Here is a 21,356-nt window from a genome sequence, read left to right as displayed (position 1 = left end):
CAGACTCTGTGGCCTTGATGATACCTAATAGGTGTGTTTCTCTCTCCTTTCAGACTGGTCGAATTGACAAATCCTACCCCACAGTGTGTGGCCACACAGGACCAGTGCTGGACATAGACTGGTGCCCACACAACGACCAGGTCATTGCCAGCGGCTCGGAGGACTGCACTGTTATGGTAAGTCCCCGTGGTATGGTGGGCACGCAGGCCAATGAGGAGGTTTGAAATGCAGAAAATCGTGGTAGCTTTGATTGTACTATGTAAGAATTTAGCAACATCAAAGTTTAACTTTGGTAAACCATTTTACAAGCCCTTATATCAAGGAGTTGTACTCTATTGTCTTTTTTTCTCCTTTCGCATGAGAGAGAGAGAGAGTGTGTGTTCTTCCTTGTTAACAGTTGACACATCTGCATGGTTGGGAAGATTTTAGAAAAGATAAAGTGACTTTCAAATATTTCCATGAATGCCATTGGACAGCATAACCTTCCTCCCCACCAAAAAGGCAGAGAAAATTGTTAGCATGAATTGCATATTCCAGTGAAATATGATGCCAGAGGTTATACAGATAAATGGGACATGAAACAGATACTGAGAGATAGTAATGAGTTTTTTGCAAAGTGTTTATTTCCAAGCTAATGTTTGTGGACCCTGATTAAGAAAGTCCTTTCTCTGCAAACATCCAACTTGAAAGATTTTTAAAGTAAGTTCTTTATGTTCCCTAGGTTCTGAAAGTAGGTTATGTGTGAAACCAGGCTTTGGTGGAAGCAAGGAGTACTTTTGAAAGTGAAGCTTCTTGTTCTTGATTATGTTCTTCTTAGCCTTCAAATGTAATTATGGGTTTGGATGCATTTTTAACCCTATCCCAACATCTGCTGGAAAGGTTGAGCCTGAGTGCGGAAAGGGAGTCCTGAAGTCAGGTCTGGATGGGAGCAGGTCTTCCCTAAGGCAGCCTCTCACTTGGCAGTGGAGAGCTGCAAGAACTGTGCTCGGGTAGCTCCCTCTTGGGTTTCTGTGCACTGAACCAGACCTAGAAACATTGTTTGGAAGGCTTTGTTAATTATAATTATTTTACATAAACACAAATTAATTCCTGAACTGTGCCATTTAAACATTTACCAATTTTTCTCATGGACTTTTGGCTGAGGATAACTCCTCCTGTGATCTCATGATTTTGGCAGCCAAAGCATATTAAAGAAATATGCTGCTATTAAAAGGAATTGTTCCATTTAACATGTCTTGCTAAACTGATCATTTGAATGGCTGCAGATACATTTTGCTAAGGGAGAGAAACAGTGTTCCGACCCAATGCCAAATCTTAATCTAAGAAACCTTAACCTTTCTTAGAGAAGGGTGTTTGACCCATCTCTCCTCATCTCCAGCATTATTGGTCATATTACCCTTTAAAAAACAAACAAACAAACCACCTTTGTGTTATAAAACACGCTAAACAGGTAAGTGAAAAAGTGAATTGAGAGATTTATGACAGAGTGAACATCCTGTGACCACCACCCAGGTCAAGAAGTGGGATTCTCCCAGCCCTCTCAGACTCTTCCTGTGCCCAACACCCAATCCTGAGCCACCCCTCCCTCCACAAGTAACCAGTAAATTCACCTCCTTGCCTGTCTTTGTGGTTTTAATCATGTAAACGTGTATCTCTGGATGATGCTAGAGCTCAGTCTTCCAAGTTTTAAGAGCTTGGTAGGTCTTTTAAGTCTTTGCTAGTCTACAGGAGGAGCTCCTCCTCCATCCTTTCCTTGTTGGAGATGCCTGACCTTCGACCTGAAGCTTCCAGCAGTCTAGATTCTGCTGATTGCACCCTCATGGTCCAGTTCAACCTGCTTCTCTGTCCTTCAGATTCCCTGCGAGTTGGCAGCTGCATCCTGGAGTGTGATTAGATTTAGATTCCAACCCTTTGACAAGCCTAGAGCTCCAGCTCTGGTTTCCCTCAAGGCATGAGGTCTCAAGACGCCTGTTTTTTTGTTTTGTTTTTTTCTCTTTTTTTAAATTTGCACAGTTACTGGATATCAGTTGTTTTCAGTTTTCAGCTGGTAAAAGTTGTAAGCTAGTCCTCCCTCTTCTCTATTTAGTTACCGAGGAGTATATAGTTCATACAGGAAAGCAGGGTAAACATTTGATTCTTTCCTTTTATTTACCAAGTTTTCAAGATAATGAATTGGTTCTCAGCCTTCCTCAGAAGGTGACCAATTAGTTTTTCCTTTGGAGGTTTTCTTCCCCTTTCATTTCATATGGAACTTATGGATTTGAACTTATTTCACAGTTTTTGATCCATTACAGTTCTTCTTTCAAAGCTCAGCTCATTCAGTCTTTGCTAATAGGAACCTGTCTGTAGTTCCCGAGTCCTTCTGACATGACCCTGCTTGTTTCTATTGCTTCCTTACTCTTTGGTATGTCGAAGTGTCCAAGGCCCATCCTGGACATCTCTAGCCCCACACCTCGAATCGGCCTTTCTCTCAGAAGCTCTGGTTTCTTTGAATGGAAAATAGAATTTCTCAGTCACCGTCTGGGTGCTTAGGGATGCTCATTGTTACTGTGGTGATCATTGTTTATAAGACCGTGTGGTAAATTTGTTCAGAATATACATATATATTTAAAGATATGATACCTTGTGACTTAGTTTTGATCTTGCTAGTTCAAAGTCAGGACTATAGAGTTTTTATCTGACTTCTTTAATAATACATCTCTGTCTCCTTTCTTTCATACCCAGAATCCTGGTTTTCAGGGAGTCAAGATGAATTAAAATATTCTAATCTATCTCATTTGCTGTTTCACAGTATACACACAGTAGTCTCACACCAAAAATACCAATAGTATCACCACTGTCATGATTGCTGAAAGCAGTTAAGAAAAAAGTCATTTGGATCATCTGACACTCCTCCTCTGGTAGATTGTAGACCCCGGTTCTCTGGAAACCAACCTGAGAGGGCTCCCTGCTGGGATGGGCTGGATCCACACTGAGGAGTAGTTCCAAGGGACGGAATCAACTAGGAAAGGCTCGTGGGAACACGTGCTCTAAGCTCTTCTATATTGACAGCGGCTTGTTGTGACCTTTATCAGTTCAGTTCAGTCGCTCAGTCGTGTCCGACTCTCTGCGACCCCATGAATCGCAGCACGCCAGGCCTCCCTGTCCATCACCAACTCCTGGAGTTCACGCAAACTCATGTCCATCAAGTCAGTGATGCCATTCAGCCATCTCATCCTCCATTGTCCCCTTCTCCTCCTGCCCCCAATCCCTCCCAGCATCAGGGTCTTTTCTAGTGCGTCATCTCTTCTTGTGAGGTGGCCAAAATATTGGAGTTTCAGCTTTAGCATCAGTCTTTTCAGTGAACACCCAAGACTGATCTCCTTTAGGATGGACTGGTTGGATCTCCTTGCAGTCCAAGGGACTCTCAAGAGTCTTCTCTAACACCACAGTTCAAAAGCAATTCTTTGGCGCTCAGCTTTCTTCACAGTCCGACTCTCACATCCATACATGACCACTGAAAAAAACCGTAGCCTTGACTAGATGGACCTTTGTTGGCAAAGTAATGTCTCTGCTTTTGAGTATGCTATCTAGGATGGTCATAGCCTTCCTTCCAAGGAGTAAGCGTCTTTTAATTTCATGGCTGCAGTCACCATCTGCAGTGATTTTGGAGCCCCCCAAAATAAAGTCTGACCCTGTTTCCACTGTTTCCCCATCTATTTCCCATGAAGTGATGGGACCAGATGCCATGATCTTCGTTTTCTGACCTTTATACTTGAAGGTAAATTTTTCTGGATATAAAATCCTCGCTCGCAGCATTTCCTTGAGTATTTAAATATCTTATTTGGGCATAAAGTGTTGCTATAAAAAACCAGATGATGGTATAATTTTCTTTCTTTACAGAGTATGTTCTTTTTGCCTAGATGTTCATAAGGTTTTTGTTTTTTTCTTAAAATGTAGTAAATTTTGCTAGACTATTTTTGGTTATTCTGAGTTGGTGTTTCTGAGTATGTGATGTGCTCTTTCAGTGTAGCTTCAGGTCTTTTTTTTTTTTCTTCCCTCCAGGAAAGTTTTCTTGACTTAGAAGTCTTCAAAATTTGTTCTTTTGCTTTGGTTTTTTCCTTCAGGGACTCCTGTTATCCAAGTGCTTTATCGTCTTTCTTTGATGTTTGATATTATCTATCTAGCTTTGATATTTATCAGTTTCTCTCCAAACCTTTCTTCTTCTTCTTTTTTTAGCATTTACAAAGATGTTTAATAGCACTCCTGTCTATTAAAGAAAACACAAAGTTCAAATGCCCAACAGTAATTATGTTTAACACTTGGTATATAGATTTGGATAAAGAGAAATGCTGCTGAGTAGACATTGGATTTAAATAAAGGTGTTGTAGGTATAATTCATTATAATTTATATTATGAATAAATTAGAAAAAAAGGCTGAAAAAACAGTAGAGATTTATTTTTCACTATTCTTTCATTTGGACCCAAACACACCACGCCCCTGCCCCACCAGGAGCTTATTACTTCCCGCCATTAAAACATAATGATGACTCTCCACCAGGCAGTTACAGCACAGAACCAGCCCCTGGTTCAGTGGAAGCAGTGTTTGGGTCTACAGTTTATATCCTAACTTTGCCCCAGCTTGAGGAGCACAGACTCATGCCTTTGGTCATTTGAGACTTTTTAAAAAGCACCAACTGATGGTGTTAGCTGATTTGGACCTGAAATGCCACTGTCCACCAGAGAAGAGGCTCTCATTAGATTCTGAATCTGTTATTTATTTTTCAGAAATCAAAACAAGAAGAAACTTATGAGAACAAGGCCATCCTAGGAATGTTCATAAAACCTCTCTTCAGCTTGTGACTGATATATGAAATTACAGATAAATAAATATCCCCTCCGCAACCAGGTGTGAGGCTTAACCAGCAGCTTCAGAGGCCTAGTCTATCTATTGTGTTCAGAAAGAAACTTTGCCTTAAAAGGTCAGACCAGTAACACTGCAGCCCCAGCAGCCTCTGCAGAGAGCCCTTGCCAGCCACCAGCAGTCAGACACAACAGTGTCCAGCACCAGTCCCCAGGCCGCCATCCCCAGAGTTTCACAGGCAGGATCCATGTGAGGGGAGCAGCCTATACTGCTGGAGGATGGCCCAATACTCCCCAGGGCACAACCGGGCAAAGGATGCCAGACTTTCCATGCACAGGCAAATCGACCACAGTTGAGCCTAGTCAACCTCAGGGCTCTGGTTGTCCCCAGTTGGCCCCCAGTCAATCACCAGGGACAGACAAGGCCAGAGGTCTTGGAATTCCTCGACATTCAGAGAGCTGGCCTAAGGGCTGAGGTTGGCGCTGGTGAAAGCAAATGGTCCCCCAAATGCCTGGGCTGAGTCAGGCCTGAAAGGCGTGGTCAGGAACCCGGATACCTGCAAGAAGAGTGGAGAGGTTCGGATCCTCCGAGGGTTCCATCCCAGGGTCACTGGACCTGGGGGCAGCGGGTGGCTCAGGAGCCCCTCGGGTACGCACACATGGCGGGACCTGCAGACTTCAGCCACACTGGGGTCTGCGGGCCTTGGCCCCCTGCATGGGCGTACCAGAGGCATCCCTCTTACTCATTTCTTGTAGGCTAAAATTTTTCTGCTTTTTACCTTTTATTTCTTTGGGGTTGTTATTTGTGTCTGTTTGCTCTTAGTTTCTTTGTTAGCCTTTGTTTCTAAAGTACCTTTACTTTGAGATCTAATTTTTTCTTGATTTCCACCACCTTGTTCTTGAATTTTTCAAGTTCAGACTTACAACGTTTCCTGTCTTGTTCTCTTAATAATGTCTCTTGAAGCGTGTGTGATAGTATTTAAATCGTTTTTTGGCGCGGATCTTGTTAGTGTTCTGCATTGTCTGTCGGGGTGCTATTCTGTACCTTATTCTCTTTTTTTCTCGTAGTTTTGGGGCCTTTATTTATTTATTTATTTATTTTTGCTCTCTCTTATTTTTATGTGAATTTAGTTTTTCCAAAGCTTTTGAAAGCTGGCTTGCTTTATAAAGCTATTCAAACTTCGCAGAGCGCCCTCTTCTGTCGTTTTCAGGTAGTGCTGGGGAACATCGTGGCTTGCTGTGTATTTCCTGACCTGCTTTTAATTTGACCTTTCTGATTCCTTTGTCCATCTTACTTCGGTCCTGCCCAGCTTTGCTTCCATTTCTTGGAATTGCCTCTCAGTGTGGGCCTGTCTCAGAAGGGAGTCCTCTCTGGCTGGCTTCTAGAATACTGGGGTCTAGCTTTCTCAGCCCCTTCAGACCTTTGCTGTTTCAGGCCCCTGTTCTCGTCCACTGTTGGGGAAGGCAGAGCCCCTCCCGTTTCCGTTGTGGTCTCGTAACGGCCTGCTCTGCTCAGGTCTGTGGGGCTCCCGTTGCTGCCCCATGAGTTTTTCACACAGAGGCCGACAGCACACGGGTCGTGTGGCTGTTGTTGATTTTCCTCCACCCGCTTGCGTCTGGGTCGTCGCCTCATTTCTGTAAATGTGGTCCCTGTGTTTTGTTTTGTCATCTGAGTGCTCTGTGTTTTTCTGCAGGGACTCGGGGAGATCTGCCGCTGACACCACCGTCTTCCCAGAATTCTCCCGTGTTGCCCCTTTATTGGTTTTTGCCAGGGTGAACATTTTGTAAATTTGGGATAAATCTTCCTCCAGCTTTTTTTTAGTCCCTTAAGTATGGGGCTGGTACTTTAATCGCTTAATTTGCCTCAAATCATTTGATATTATTGGGCTAATTACAAAATGCTTTAATAACTCAGAAGTTGAAAAAAGGGTTTTAAGAAGTATTTGATCTCTTACCCCACCTGCTTCTTAATACCTCATTTTCCACTTGTTCTGAAGGTAAAAGAACACCATACAATAGATCAAATAATTTCAAACAGCAGCTTTTATTAATTGAAAAAAGAAGAAGAAGAGAAGTTGGCTCTAGTTTCCTCCTGGTGATAGCCCAGGAGCTGCAAATGCTATCAGGGCCCAGCTCTTGTAGAGAAAGGATGCTGAGAAAGTCCCAGGCCACGTATATATATTTATCTATGCTCTCAGCCTTAGCTACCTTACTTGTTTCAAAAACTAAATTAAATAAATAAACACACAAATACACCAATTGAGAGGATCAAGGAAGGTATAAATATATAATAAGTTATTTTTCTTATAGTGAGTTTTGATGTATACTTACAGAGGATTCATGGCAGTAAGAATATCTTCAACAGATAATTCAGTAGGACAAAATACAACAAAGCCAGTTTACCAAATGAACGGTAAATGATTAAATTAGTTTTAAAAACTGCTTCTTGTATTTATGGTGTAACTCTGCGATGTCCCTGCATTTAAGTGGTGGTTAATTCGTTGTGTGAGCGTTGATTCTGTGCCACTGATGTTAATGCTGATTGCAGTTTTCGAGAAGGAATGCCAGCCTTATGGTGCATCCCGTCATCATTTAGAGGTGGCTTCCTGGAGCCACCTGAAGGTGAATTTACAGGCGTAGTTTGCCCTTGATGTGCTGTTGTCTTGTCTTCTCATGTTTTGGCCACTCCACTTGGCATGTGGTGTGGGATCTTGGTTCTCTGACCAGGGATCGACGCTGTGTTCCTGCAGGGGAAGTGCACAGTCTTAACCCCTGGACCTCCAGGGAAGTCCTGGTGGACTGCTTCTTGAAGTGATGTTTTGTACAAGCAACTAGCAATGATATAAACCCTGCTCCAGGAAACTACTCTGCTCCTAGGTTTTCCAGATTTTTTGATACTGTGAGTTCTTTTCTCTAACAAAATCTCCTCACAGAGAGTTTGAAAGATTGCAGCTGTTGAGTATTTTATTTGGGAAAATTTTAGCTCCAAGAAAATAACAACACCTTATATAATACAAATAACAACCAACGTAGGTTTAGTGAATGGTGTCGATTCAACACTGTCCCTTATCTGCAGACACAAATGCAAAAGAGCAGCTGTCCAGACAGTGGGGCCGCCTGGTTGGCTCTTCCAGAGTCTGGGAGAGGGGATGTTCCCGCAGGAGGAGCACTCTTACTTGTCTTCACCTGGAGGTTCTGATGGTCCCAGATGACGAGGCTTTAATGGCCACTGTTCCCTTTCCCCGAGTCAGTCTTAACACTCCTGTGGACATCAACAGTGATCAGCTCCCTAGTTTAGCCAGTTTTGCGTCCATTGTAAATTTTCCTGTTGTGGGCTTTGCCTTGAAATAAAGATGGAAGTGACGTGGTTGGTGATGAGAGCGCATCCCCCAGGGCTCCAACCCCTGTCAGTCATTCAGCAGGACTTGTTATTTCCATTCTGTCCAGATTGCATCTGGGCCATCGGCCAAGTGGCTATTCCTTGGCACATCGGAACCCCACTCTCAGTTCTTGATTTTCTCAAGACCAGCGTTCTCAGTGTCACGGTTCGTGAGGGGTGTCCTGCCCGCGGGGGTGGTTGGACGGCGGCTTCTGCGGGGGGGTTGCTGCTCTGCAGCGGCTGTAGTCTCAGCCTCTCCCTGTCCCTTCAGATCAGCGCTTTCCTTCATTCTGCCTTTGGAGTTGATTTCTTCTGCGTTTAAAAAACGCGGCCTTTGTGGGGAATCCTCCTTTTTGTGGCCATAACTGCAGTAGCTGGCCTGGTAGCAAGTTCACAACGGGTAATTAAGGCAGGGAAGTGGTGTCTGGAAACACTTTCTGTTTGCTTTAAATTTGCGCTGTGTTTGAGAAATAAAACCGTCAAACAGATAACACTTTAAAATGACTGCTTTGAGAAAAATCCGCTTTTCTTAATTTTCCTCACTTTTTTCCTGTTAGAACTGTACTCTGGACCTGTCTTTTTTCATATTCAGAAATTCACGTGGGAAAAGGAGGCCAGTCATTCCTGAACAGGGGCTTAAAGTTGTTTTTTTCCAGAACCATATTGGCTTTTCACTCACTGATTCACTTTTTCATCTGAAAGCCCTAAAGACTGATGGCATTTTTTCCCCCTTTCTTTGGCTCAGAGGTTAAAGCGTCTGCCTCCAATGTGGGAGACCCAGGTTCGATCCCTGGGTCGGGAAGATCCCCTGGAGAAGGAGATGGTAACCCACTCCAGTATTCTTGCCTGGAGAATCCCATGGACGGAGAAGCCTGGTAGGCTACAGTCCATGGGGTCGCGAAGAGTCAGACACAACTGAGCAACTTCACTTCCTTTCTTTCTTTCTTTCAAAACGAAACAAGATAACACATTGCCTTAGTAATGTATCATCCACACAGAAAATGCCAGGAATACACAGTATTATTTTAAAAAATAAGAAAAAAGCCAGGAGGTGAGGGGATAGCTTGTAGTGGCTGCCAGGCTGAATGCCCGCTGAGGGTTCAGCAGAGGGTGTCTGAGGCCTCTTTTCCTCGCTGCTCCCCGAGTATGAGTCTGGAAGAGCAAGTGGTATCAGAGTCCTTGCCGAGGCCACGGAGCACAGAGGAGCTAGCGGACCAGCCTGGAGATGAGAGCTGATCTTCTCTGTGCTGACTGGCCGGGCGTGAACTAGAGCTTTCACACGTGGGATAGCTTGGACATAAATTAGGCAGTTAGGTACAGGGCTGAATTAATTTGAAGACAAATTAATTTCATTGTCAAGAATCCTGCTGTTCAGACTTAAAATTACATATTGGGGTCATAGGGGTCACAGTTCCAACAAGAAAAATAATCATGAACGTAGATCCTTTTTATTTGCCAGGCGCTGTTTTAAGCCTTCATGTGGTGATTATATTTAATCACTGTTAACAGCACAGTGAGGCAGGAGCGTGTCCCATTTTACTACTCAGGAAACCCAGGCCCAAGAGAGGTGACAGTTTAGTCAAAGGTCACTCCGTTTGCAGTAGTTCACCTTTGGGTGGTGCTTAGGGGTGCAGAATGTTTCAACGTGTTTGACCTTTCCAGTTACCCTGAGAGGGCAGAGCTGCTGCTGTCCCTTGAATCGAACAAGGAAATTGAGGCTCCAGGAAGTGAAGCCCCTTTTTCATGCTGACGTGGCCAGTTAGCGTCCCAGCTCTGGCGGAGACCTGGTCTCTGACATCCTGGCCAGCGTCCACACCAGCCTGCATCCCAGGTCGTGCTCAGGAAAACTAAACATAGACTGAATGGGACTCCCGCGACCTCTCTAGTCCAAACTGGAAGGCTGCTGTGGTGGTAGCAGGGAGCCCGGCAAAGGGCAGAGAGCCACGTGCCAGCAGGCCTGTGAGCCAGCTCAGCGCGCACCACGCAGGGCTGTGTCCACTTCGTGTGGAAGGACCTGTAGGTGTGCCAGGCCTTTCCCGAGTCCACCTTCCTCCCTGCAGAGGCTGGAGGGCTGCTGTCTGTGTCTCCTCGCACAGGAGTTTCCCCACACAGTCACTGTCCCCTCCTGCTAGACTCTCCTGCCAGAGTTATCTTCTTACTCTGCTGTCTCCCAGCCCCTCAGCCAGCCTCTTTGGAGCGTCTACTCTTTAGAAAATTGCTCCCTACAGCTGTTTTCTTTTAAAACTAGATCCTTGATTTCCTTCCTTCCCTCTGCCCTTCCTTCTTTCCTGCTTCCACCTGTCACCTAACTCCTATTCATCCTTAGAGGTGTCTCCTCAGGGAATCTTCCTGGATGTACCAGACTCAGGTGGCAGGAAGGCAACCTCGTGACACTTAATTTTCACTCCACTTAGCTCATACCAGTGTCACGTTGGTAATGTAGACTCTGTGGTTTCCTAGTGAAAAAGACAAGTAACAACTACAGCTAACACTTACCCAGAGCCTGCCTTAGGCCAGGTGTTGTTCTGAGTGCTTTAGATTCATGTTGTTGCATTGGTCTCCGGACAACCCCAGTGAGAGCAAATTCCTTATTATTCCCATTTCATAGGCGAGGAAGCTTGAGGTCCAGATAGGTTAGGTGAATGTCCCTAAGGTCATACAGCTGATATGTAGAAGAATTAGGATATTCCTCACCCCTGCACTGTACTGGGGGCACTGACTGTGTGCCAGGCACTGTTCCAGGACTTTCTCACGGCACTAAATGAAGTCTGACCCTTTCCTGTGCTGAGCCCTTTGACCATCACCGTAAGAGGCCTGGGCTGGAGTGGAAGGAAGATCTGTTTGGCTCCCAAGCCCATGCTCCAGCTTTCTGTTTGACTTTGCTGTCTTTGACTTTCGGTCTCATAGACTGACCACTCTGCTTTGTTAAGACTATAAACCTCTTGAGAGCAAGATCTAAGTTCAATTGTCCTTCTCCTCCTTCCCTGGTAGTGGGCCTGTGTTACGGTGGCTACTCAAGGAGAGTGCTCTAGAGTGAGTGACCGAGGTAGTACGATGGGTTAGGTGTCTGCGTGAAATGCATAAGCCTTGTTGATGGAACCATGGATCTGCCAAAAGTTAGATAAAGAAGGGACAAAGAATTTCCTCATTTTTAAAAGTATATAATAAATATTATGCTCCATTACTAAAATATCCTTGCCATCCAAAGAAAAGATGGAGGAAGAAACTTGAGAAAGAAGAGATGAAGTCCCGTTATGAGCTCTCATGTTTAAGACAGGAAATGCTGATTATATCCAAAGCCACCCATCACTCCACGCCTCATTAGGGATTTAGAAAATGCACTATTTAATCGGGGTCAGTCAGGCACTGAAGGTTTTACGATCCTTGTGGGAAAACCCGGCAGCCCGTGGTCACAGTGCCACCTGGAGACAGCATGTGGAATTACATGCTTTCTGTCCCAAGCCTGGTCAGAATTCATTTTGCAAAATGCATTTCCTGTTGAGTCATTGAAGTCCCACTTCCTAACTGTTTCTCTGCCGACTTCGTGCTTTGATTAAATCAGTACTTGTTTTCTATTCAAAATTTCTGTCCTGCTTTACTTTCAAATAGCCAAGTTCAATGTTGAGCTGTTTTACTGATCATAAACCCTTGAATCAAAACAGGGGAAAGCAAACAGGTAACACTAGAGGGTAGCAGATACCCACACTCCAAGAGAGGGGGCCACAGGCCAGAGTCTGTTTTGTTCGGAGGAAAGAAGCCTGGTCTGGGTGATGGGTGGGAAGGAGCAAGGTCGGTCCCCCTTGCCTTCCCATGCTGGTTCACATCTGGCTTAAAATCCGCTGAATGATGGAGCATTCAGGGGAAATTAGGTGGTTTTCCTAAGCCCTCAGAAGTCAGGTTTATGAATAATCCCATAATTCACGACTTTCCTACAGTCCTCAGACTGGCACCCTTTTTGTTCTGATTCTTTGCAGGACAACAGAACTGAGCTGAACCTTAACCACTCCTAATCCAGACTCTGCCTCCACTAAGCAATTGAAAACAGACAGTTGTTTGTCTCCTCCTTAAAAATCCCCAACAAAGGAAAATTCTGTTTCTCACTTGTTCCACTGTTGAGCATGATTTTTTCCACTGGCAAGTTCTAAATTTGTTACGAACTAGTTGCATAAACTCTTTTATGGTAGAAGATTTACTTAATCTTCATACAGAAGAAAATAATTGTTTTAATCTTCTCAAAAGTTTAAATGTTATTTAATATCTGGTTTTAACAGCTTTATTGAGATTTAATTTACATATAGCTCACCCATTTAAAGTGTACAATTCAGTGGTCTTTAGTATATTCACAGATATGTGCCACTTATCACCGCAGACAATTTTAGAATGTTTTTACCACCTCAGAAAGAAACCCCATGTTCTGAGCTGTTGCACATGCACACACACCACCACCCCCCCAGCACTAAGCAACCACTAATAAACTTTCTGCCTCTGTAGATTTTCCTTTCTGGACGTCTCATATGCATGAATCCTACAATATGTGGGTTGTCATCACTGGCTTCTTTTACTTAACCTAACATTGTCAAGCTTCCTCCATGTTGTAGCATCTGTCAATGTGTGCATGCTCAGTTGTGTCCGACTCCGCAATCCCATGGACTGAATCCTGGCAGGTTCCTCCGTCCAGCGACTCTTCCCCACGCGGGGATCAAAGCTGCATCGACAGGCGAATTCTTTGCCGCTGAACCCACAGGGAAGCCCAGTGTGTCGGGACTTCATCCTTTCTTTGGTCATGTATTCCTTTGTGTTTCACATTTCTTGTATTCGTCAGTTGCTGGACATTGGGTTGTTTCCGCCTTTTGGCTGTGATGAATAATAATAGGTTTATGGTGCAGAGCATATATTTTCCTTTCTCTTGGGTAGATACCTAGAAGTGGAATTGCTGGATCATAGAGTAACTTTGTGCTTGATCTTTTGATGAATTTCTAAACTGTTGCCCAAAGCGGCTACACTCTTTTTCATTCTAGCCAGCAGTGTATGAGGGCTCTGAATTCTCTACATCCTCCCCAATACTTGTTGGTATCTGTCTTTTTAATTCCAAACTTCTAGTGGGTATGAAGTGATATGTTATTGTGGTTTTATTTGTGTTTCCCTGGTGGCTGATAATGTTGAACAGCTTTTCATGTGCTTTTTTGCCATTTGTATATCTTCCTTGAAGAAATATCTAGATTTCTTGCTCATTTTAAAAAATGGGATTACTTTTCTTTTCTTATTGCGCTCTTTATATTGTCTAGAAAAACTCGTTTTTCAGATATATGACATAAATTATTTTCTCTCATTCTGTGGGTTGTCTTGTCCCTTTCTTGATGGTATCCTTTGAAACACAAAAGTTTTTAATTTTGATGAAGTCCAATTAAGGTTTTTCTTTTGTAAGAACATTTCTTCAGTATTTGTTATAAAACTCTTAGGTATCTTTTTATTTTCCCAATGTAAAATTATAGAAAATATGATGTTTGAAAAACTATGCCGCCACCCAAGAACCTCTGGTGGGTAGAGTTTGCTTTCCCCTCAAGACCATGGGCTTACCTAGGTGTTTTCACCCCAGTGCTTCTTTTTGTGGGTGCTTGCTTCAGTCATTTTCTATTTTTCTTTCAATTTTTTGGTGTGGTTCTAACTGGAGAGTTTTTAACTTAACAGTGAATATAAAATAAAATCTCCACTAATAGTAAGTAGAAGCCAGAGAGGCCTACCTTTTTTAGAGCTTATGGATATTTTGTTCTTTGTTATCCTACTCCATTTGAAAACCAGCTATTCTTGTTTCACCACATTCTACGTTTCACCTGGAGACCACTGTGCGTTCTGTTTACGCACAGTGAGGCTTCCCACAGGATGGTCCCAGTAAATGTGATAACAAAAGCCGACCACTTTCATGTGGATCACCTTTCTTCCTCTTCCAACAGGTATGGCAGATCCCAGAAAATGGACTCACCCTTTCCCTGACCGAGCCCGTGGTCATCTTAGAAGGCCACTCAAAGAGAGTTGGCATCGTAGCCTGGCACCCGACAGCCCGCAACGTGCTTCTCAGCGCAGGTAGGAGCTGAGCGGCCTCTGCTTTCCTCTCCCCCTCACTCCCCACAGCCCCGTGTTGGGGGAGCAACAGACATGCTCCGACTGTGCTGGCAGCTGTGAAATCAGAAGAACCCAGGGTGGGGTGCAGGTGTGCCCCAACCCACGTGCGCCCGTGTGTGTGTCTGTCTGTTAAGGCCACTTGGGCAGGTCCAGTGGAAGCTGTGGACTTCTTGTCTAGAAGCAGGAACGGACATGCACTTCCTTAGTGTGTCTAGCACTTTGTGACGCTAGTGAACCTCAGCAGCCACGGTTCCCGCTGGGGCTCCCACAGCCCTCTGTTGTAGTTACTCCTGATGTGGTAGAAGGAGCCCAGGTAGGAGTCAGGAGCTCTGGTATTGCTGCCAGTGTTGGGTTGATCTTGTTAGTTTAATATGTTCTTTCCTTTTAAAAATACTTCCATGTTTCTCCTTGTAGTCCATGTATATTATAGAGAATATATATAAACAAAAAGGAGAAAATAAAAATCACTTATAACCCCATCACCCAGAGGAAACATCATTATTACCCCATTTTGATGTTTCCAGAAGATATTTCTGTGTGCATAAATGATTTTACGCACAAAGAAGGGTTCAGACTCCTTCACGTGACCTGCTTTCTGCACTTGCTGGTGCACTGTGGTCCTTTTCATACATACTGTGTGATATTTTTAATGACTTCATTAATAGTCCATTGTCTGGGTACCTCTGTTTATTTAGTTAGTCCTCTGTTTTTAGACGTTGAGGTTGTTTCTGCCTTTTTACTGTTAAACAGCACTGCAGTGAATCTTGTGACCAAGTCCTAGTTGTTCCCTACTGCTTTCCCACTTGTATAGTTTCCAAGTTTCATCTTAAAGAAATCTTTTTCTTTCTTCAGAAATATGAGCGTTTATCTACTATCATAGAAGCAACACAAAGGACAGGAAGGAGCTTTGTTGGGTGATGGAAATGTTCTAGATCTTGACTGTGATAGTGGCTAGAGGAGTATATATATCTGTCAAAGCTTAACCAATGTATACTTTAAATGAGTGCCTTGTATGCAAACTGTACCTTAAAAAAATTGGCTTATTAAAAATGCAGTGCTAATGTTAGAGGTAGAACTTTAAATTCTTTGACTTTACCAGTAAAAAGGAGGGGAGAAGTCCAGTTTTTAAGTAGGAATGAAAGGTATTTGTAATATAGTACGTTAATTTAAAAATCTAATGCCTGGTGCCTGTTGAAACCAAGAACTACTTAAAAAAAAAAAAAAGATTCTGTTTTTTTAAATCACAATTGACTATAACTGGGAACCCTTCCAGTGTTTTACTCAGAACCTCAGTCTGATAAGGAGAAAAAACAATTCCAAAGGTGGAATACCATCATGGAAAATACCCTACTGCCTGCCTCATCGAGGTCAGACCTAGGGTATCATCGGCAGACCAAGCCCAATCTCCCTTGTACAAGCTGAGGAGAATGGTTGATTGCAGCGTTGTGTATATTTTAAGACTATATGATCCATCCACAGTGGCTGGAGTTACTTACTTGCCTGTGATGAAGGAGGAAGAAGACGGGTCAAGTCTCCATCCCAGAATTTAGTGCCAACTCTTCATACTGTTGTGCAGCTTTTTCACCCATTTCCTACTTCTAAAGAGATGGGAATAGCAGACCACCTGACCTGCCTTTTGAGAAATCTATATGCAGGTCAGGAAGCAACAGTTAGAACTGGACATGGAGCAACAGACTGGTTCCAAATAGGAAAAGGAGTGCGTCAAAGCTGTATATTGTCACCCTGCTTATTTAACTTATATGCAGAGTACATCATGAAAAAAACGCTGGGCTGGAGGAAGCACAAGCTGGAATCAAGATTGCCGGGAGAAATATCAATAACCTCAGATATGCAGATGACACCACCCTTATGGCAGAAAGTGAAGAGGAACTCAAAAAAGCCTCTTGATGAAAATGAAAGAGGAGAGTGAAAAAGTTGGCTTAAAGCTCAACATTCAGAAAACGAAGATATGGCATCCGGTCCCATCACTTCATGGCAAATAGATGGGGTGAAAACAGTGGCTGACTTTATTTTAGGGGGCTCCAAAATCACCACAGACGGTGATTGCAGCCATGAAATTAAAAGACGCTTACTCCTTGGAAGGAAAATTATGACCAACCTAGACAACATACTAAAAAGCAGAGACATTACTTTGTCAAAAAGATCCATCTAGTCAAGGCTATGATTATTCCAGTAGTCATGTATGGATGTGAAAGTTGGACTATAAAGAAAGCTGAGCACCAAAGAATTAATGCTTTTGAACTGTGGTGTTGGAGAAGACTCTTTTTTTTTTTTTTTTTTGAGAAGACTCTTGAAAGTCCCTTGGACTGCAAGGAGATCCAACCAGTCCATCCTAAAGGAGATCAGTCCTGGGTGTTCATTGGAAGGACTGATGTTGAAGCTGAAACTCCAGTACTTTGGCCACCTGATAAGAAGAGCTGACTCATTTGAAAATACCCTGATGCTGGGAAAGATTGAGGGCAGGGGGAGAAGGGAACGACAGAGGATGAGATGGCTGGATGGCATCACCGACTCAATGGACATGAGTTTGGGTGGACTCTAGGATTTGGTGATGAACAGGGATGCCTGGTGTGCTATGATTCATGGGGTCCCCAAGAGTCGGACACGACTGAGTGACTGAACTGACTGAACCCTTAGGTAACTTAGCTGTCCTGGTTATCAGTAGCTAATTTTTCTCAGTGTTTGCAGAATTGGCTTATTGACAAGAGTTTTGCCTTCAGGATGTCCATCCTTCATGTTGCTTCCTCCTTGTGCTAATGTCCTGGAAGCAGCAAGTGGTGCTTCTTTTTAAAGGGGCTTCGAGGACGGGGGGGCTGACCGTTGAGGGAAGATGAGTTGATGAGCTGAGGGGCTGTGGCTCAGTTGACCTGTGGCCTCTTCGGGGATCACATTCTGAATTTATGTGCCTATTTAATGGCAGTTTGTGCTTCTCAAACCAGGCCGGTCTTGGCCTATTTTTCTTTCCTTTTTGAAGATAAAAATCTGCTATGAGCAGATGGCTGGGCATTTCCATTCACTTACTGTAATTTACATGCTTTGGTCCAAGACTGTGTCTTACAGCACCATTGATTGCAGTAACCTCCTACCCAGTCTTTGTCTTGAGCCTCCTAAACAGTTATTTAAACCCTTTATTTTTAGTTTCTCTGGAAAAGAAAGAAGCTGTATTCGTTCTGATGCATGTTTTACTAGAAAAGGAAACTTGCAGTCACTCAGGGTCCACCAGCCCAGTTAACTCTATTTTGAAAAAAATAGGATTTTATTTTCTTGCAATGCTTTGTTTTTGTTTGCTTGGTGTTCTTGTTTGTTTCACATGAACCCAGACTTAACAAGTTGTATTTGTCCTTTACCATGTTTGTTTTACACAAATCTCTTTTTTCTATGGTCGTTTCAGGTTTTGACTCCTGGCAAGTGGGGCTTCTTATAATTAGCATCTTCATTTCAGTACATATGTGTATTTATCCTCCCTGTGCTTATGGTTTTCACAGATGTGTTGTTGTGCAGGCATTTCTCATCCCTGAGGGTGTGGTTCTGCTTGCTTGCAGGCTGTGATAATGCCATCATCATCTGGAACGTGGGGACCGGGGAAGCCCTGATAAACTTGGACGACATGCATTCAGACATGATTTACAATGTCAGCTGGAACCGGAACGGTAGTCTGATCTGCACAGCCTCCAAAGACAAGAAAGTGAGAGTAATTGATCCGAGGAAACAGGAGATTGTTGCTGTAAGTATTCTTAGGGCAACAGCCGCTGTATTTATAGTGCTCCAGTGGGTGAGAGCTTTCTGCTTTTTAACACAGACCAGAGAGGCTGGGCTGCCAGTCCGTGGACCCTTGCTGTGTTCAGAGACCCAGCTGTGAATCAGAAAAGGCTTGTCCGGGCTTCTGTCTCCCAGTCGCCCTTCTCTTCAGAGCTGTGCATATGCAGCTTTTACCCAAGCCTTCCTGGTAAGACTTCCTTGGTGGCTTAGATGGTAAAGCGTCTGCCTGCAGTGTGGGAGACCTGGGTTCAATCCCTGGGTCGGGAAGATCTCCTAGAGAAGGAAATGGCAACCCACTCCAGTATTCTTGCCTGGAAAATTCCATGGACAGCGGAGCCTGGTAGGCTGCAGTCCATGGGGTCACAGAGTCGGACACGACTGAGCGACTTCACTTTCTTTTTTTCACTTTCTCCCTCTCAGTTGGCAACCATTTCTCACAGAGAGACAATTTTTTAAAATCAGTTTGCTTAAGAATTTGCAAGTCTAGGGCTTCCCTGGTGGCTCATTGGTGAAGAATCCACCTGCCAATGCAGGAGGCATGGGATCAATCTGGATCTGGGAAGAGCCACATGCTGTGGGTCAGCTAAGTCCACACACAACAACTGTGGAGCCCGTGCTCTAGAGCCTGAGACCGCAGTGCAGGAGCCCGGGCCCCTCAGCAAGAGAGGCGCTGCAGTGGGAAGCCTGCACAGCACAGCTAGAGTAGCCCCCTCACCACAAGCAGAGAAAGCCCTCACGCAATAGCAGAGACCCAGCACGACCAAAAGCAATAAGCAAGAAACATGAGTTGAAGATACAATATCACCCTTAAAAAAAAAGACTTGGCAGGTCTAGATCAGCTAACCCACCGAGTTTTAACTGCATGCTGGCCTAGGACTACAGGTAGCTCAGTGGATTCCCTCCCCTGCTCCTCAGTTGGTTGTTAAAGGGCCTGATGACGCAGAGCATTCTTCCCTCAGCAGAGCATGCTTTGTCCTGCCCTCTGAGCTAGGCCTCCGCAAAATCACACATTATGACAAAGATGGACGGACAGGCCTTCAGTCACTTCTCCCCTACTCTGTGCCGCGTCACAGCCCTTCTCTGAGAAGGTAGCTCTTGCCCAGCATTGCTTTATATGAGTCAGGCGACAGGCATGGCCAGTGCTTATCAAGGCCCTGTGCGTGTGGTTTCTCCACTAGAACCTTCCATAGGGCAGAGCTGGTGGGCTCCCACTGAATAGATGAGGCCAAGGAAGGGGTTAACCAGACTCGACTTCCTATCCCTGAAACTGCTGGATGCCATAGTGTATACCCACCTTTAGGTTATTACCATACTTTTGAGAAGCAAATGTTCGGCAGAGCCCTTTCACATGTTTTTGCGGAGGCTGGACTGGAGTTGGTGGCAGGGGCTGGTGGAGGGCTGAGGCCTTTCAGTCCAGGCCTGGCGTGCTTGCTCGCTCTCCAGCCGAGGGGCCTCGGCCAGATCCCTCGGTGTCTCTGCTTCCTCCTCCTTCAGGGAGGGGAGGTGGTCAGCACTGATGTGTGCATATCACACACAGGTGCGTGCACACAGTCACACCTTTGATGTGAGTGGCATGTGGGGTGTAGCTGGGTTCACTGAGCCCCCGCTGTCCCTCACTTTTCCTTCCTGCAGTCTGACTATGTGTAAAGTGCCTCTTTGCTTTCTCACCCAGGAGAAGGAGAAAGCACATGAAGGAGCCCGACCCATGAGAGCCATCTTCCTGGCCGACGGCAATGTCTTCACCACTGGCTTCAGTCGCATGAGCGAGCGGCAGCTGGCTCTCTGGAACCCGGTATGTGCCGTCGCGGCCCTGCCACCCCTTCACAGCCTCGAGCCTTTCCTTTTCTGAGCTCACCTCGAGGTGGGTCAGTAGATGGTAGGGTTCTTGGTGTCATATGCTGAACTCCTGCTCATCTTAAATTGGATGTGATGTTCTCATCCTCACTGGAGACTTACTGCTGAGTGTGTTTTAAAAATGCATTCTTGATGCTCCCAAGGAGTCCATGTTTACTGTTGTTTTTCGAAAGAATGCGTGAAGAGTCCACTGTCTCAGACTTGGGAAGTAAGTTCTAAACTTAGTTAAAATGTTTTCTAAAGAGCGTGATCAAATGTCTAGATCAAAGTAGTCCTGCTTGGGGAAATGTTCCTGACAGCACAAGTGGGGAAAGTACTGGACTGCGTGTAGGGTGTGCCCCCACTCTGTGTGTGCTCGTGTGCTGCAGGAAGTAGGCCAAAGCAGTCGTCGCCCCGCGCTGGACTGTGGGGTTATGGCGAATGTGATGAGTTTTGTATTTTTCCTGTACCTTTTAACTTTCTAAGGAACATGAGTGTTTTTTTTATAAGAAAAAAGTACTTTAAAAAGAAAGTAGTCACAGAAGAGAAGGACTGTCTTGTGTCTCATGGGATCACACTGATGGGTGCGTTAGTTATGCAGTCAAGTCGACACACTTCAGGGAGCTGGATCTCATATAGTATTCTTACTGGTAATTACACATATGAATATTGCATGTGTGTTGTTTAAACTTTCATTATTTTAGGGAAATGGCTAACTTAGAGATGAAAGAATGTACCATCTTATGAAAATTCATCTTTTAAAATGTGTGTGTATGTACATGTGTTTGTGTGTGTACATATATGTGTGTGTATATATATACTTTTTCTTCCAGAAAAACATGGAGGAACCAATTGCTCTTCACGAAATGGACACTAGCAATGGGGTTTTGCTACCTTTCTACGACCCCGACACTAGTATCATTTACTTATGTGGCAAGGTAAGCAGTAGTTTTCCTGTTTGATCTTAAGTTTAATCCTGTAAGAAGAAAAGTTTATCCTTCAGAGCTTTAGTAGATGGGCAATTGTATAGAGCACTTTGTAGATACGAGCTTTTGACGGCCTCAGAGACTCTCCAGAGGGTTCTCACTCCTGGAGTTCTGTTAAGAGCCAGATCTTGGATTATGTGGCCCAACTCAAGTGTCAGAAGGTGACATTCATTACAGGAAGACCCCACACGAAACTCGGAACCCCTTTCTGCTGCCTGCTGATCTCTGCCTAACTTAAGTGCTGGCAGCTTTATCTTCATTACTGTTACATCATTTTAGAAAGTGGTGGCCTCAGCATCTCTTCTTTTTTTGTAGGTTCAATAATCATAAAGAATTTTTGTAGTTGAAGTAATTGAATTAATAAAAATAAATCTGTTGATGTGTTCCCTTCCCCAAACCTGTCAGATAGTCCCTCG

At 44.3% G+C, this 21,356-nt stretch overlaps 1 protein-coding gene across 2 annotated transcripts in view; it reads left to right on the top strand.

The window, feature by feature from the left end:
• CORO1C (coronin 1C) overlaps nucleotides 1-21,356 on the top strand; it is a 78,888-nt gene that overhangs the window by 50,442 nt on the left and 7,090 nt on the right. For both annotated transcript variants that reach the window (XM_018061087.1, XM_018061086.1), the window contains 5 exons: nucleotides 54-176; nucleotides 14,173-14,302; nucleotides 17,905-18,086; nucleotides 19,794-19,913; nucleotides 20,788-20,892. In XM_018061087.1, the coding sequence (XP_017916576.1) occupies nucleotides 54-176; nucleotides 14,173-14,302; nucleotides 17,905-18,086; nucleotides 19,794-19,913; nucleotides 20,788-20,892 (660 nt within the window). The remainder of the gene's footprint in view (nucleotides 1-53; nucleotides 177-14,172; nucleotides 14,303-17,904; nucleotides 18,087-19,793; nucleotides 19,914-20,787; nucleotides 20,893-21,356) is intronic.

Source organism: Capra hircus, chromosome 17, assembly GCF_001704415.2.
Source record: "Capra hircus breed San Clemente chromosome 17, ASM170441v1, whole genome shotgun sequence".
Taxonomy (NCBI): domain Eukaryota; kingdom Metazoa; phylum Chordata; class Mammalia; order Artiodactyla; family Bovidae; genus Capra; species Capra hircus.
This window is presented reverse-complemented; position numbering and strand designations above follow the sequence as displayed.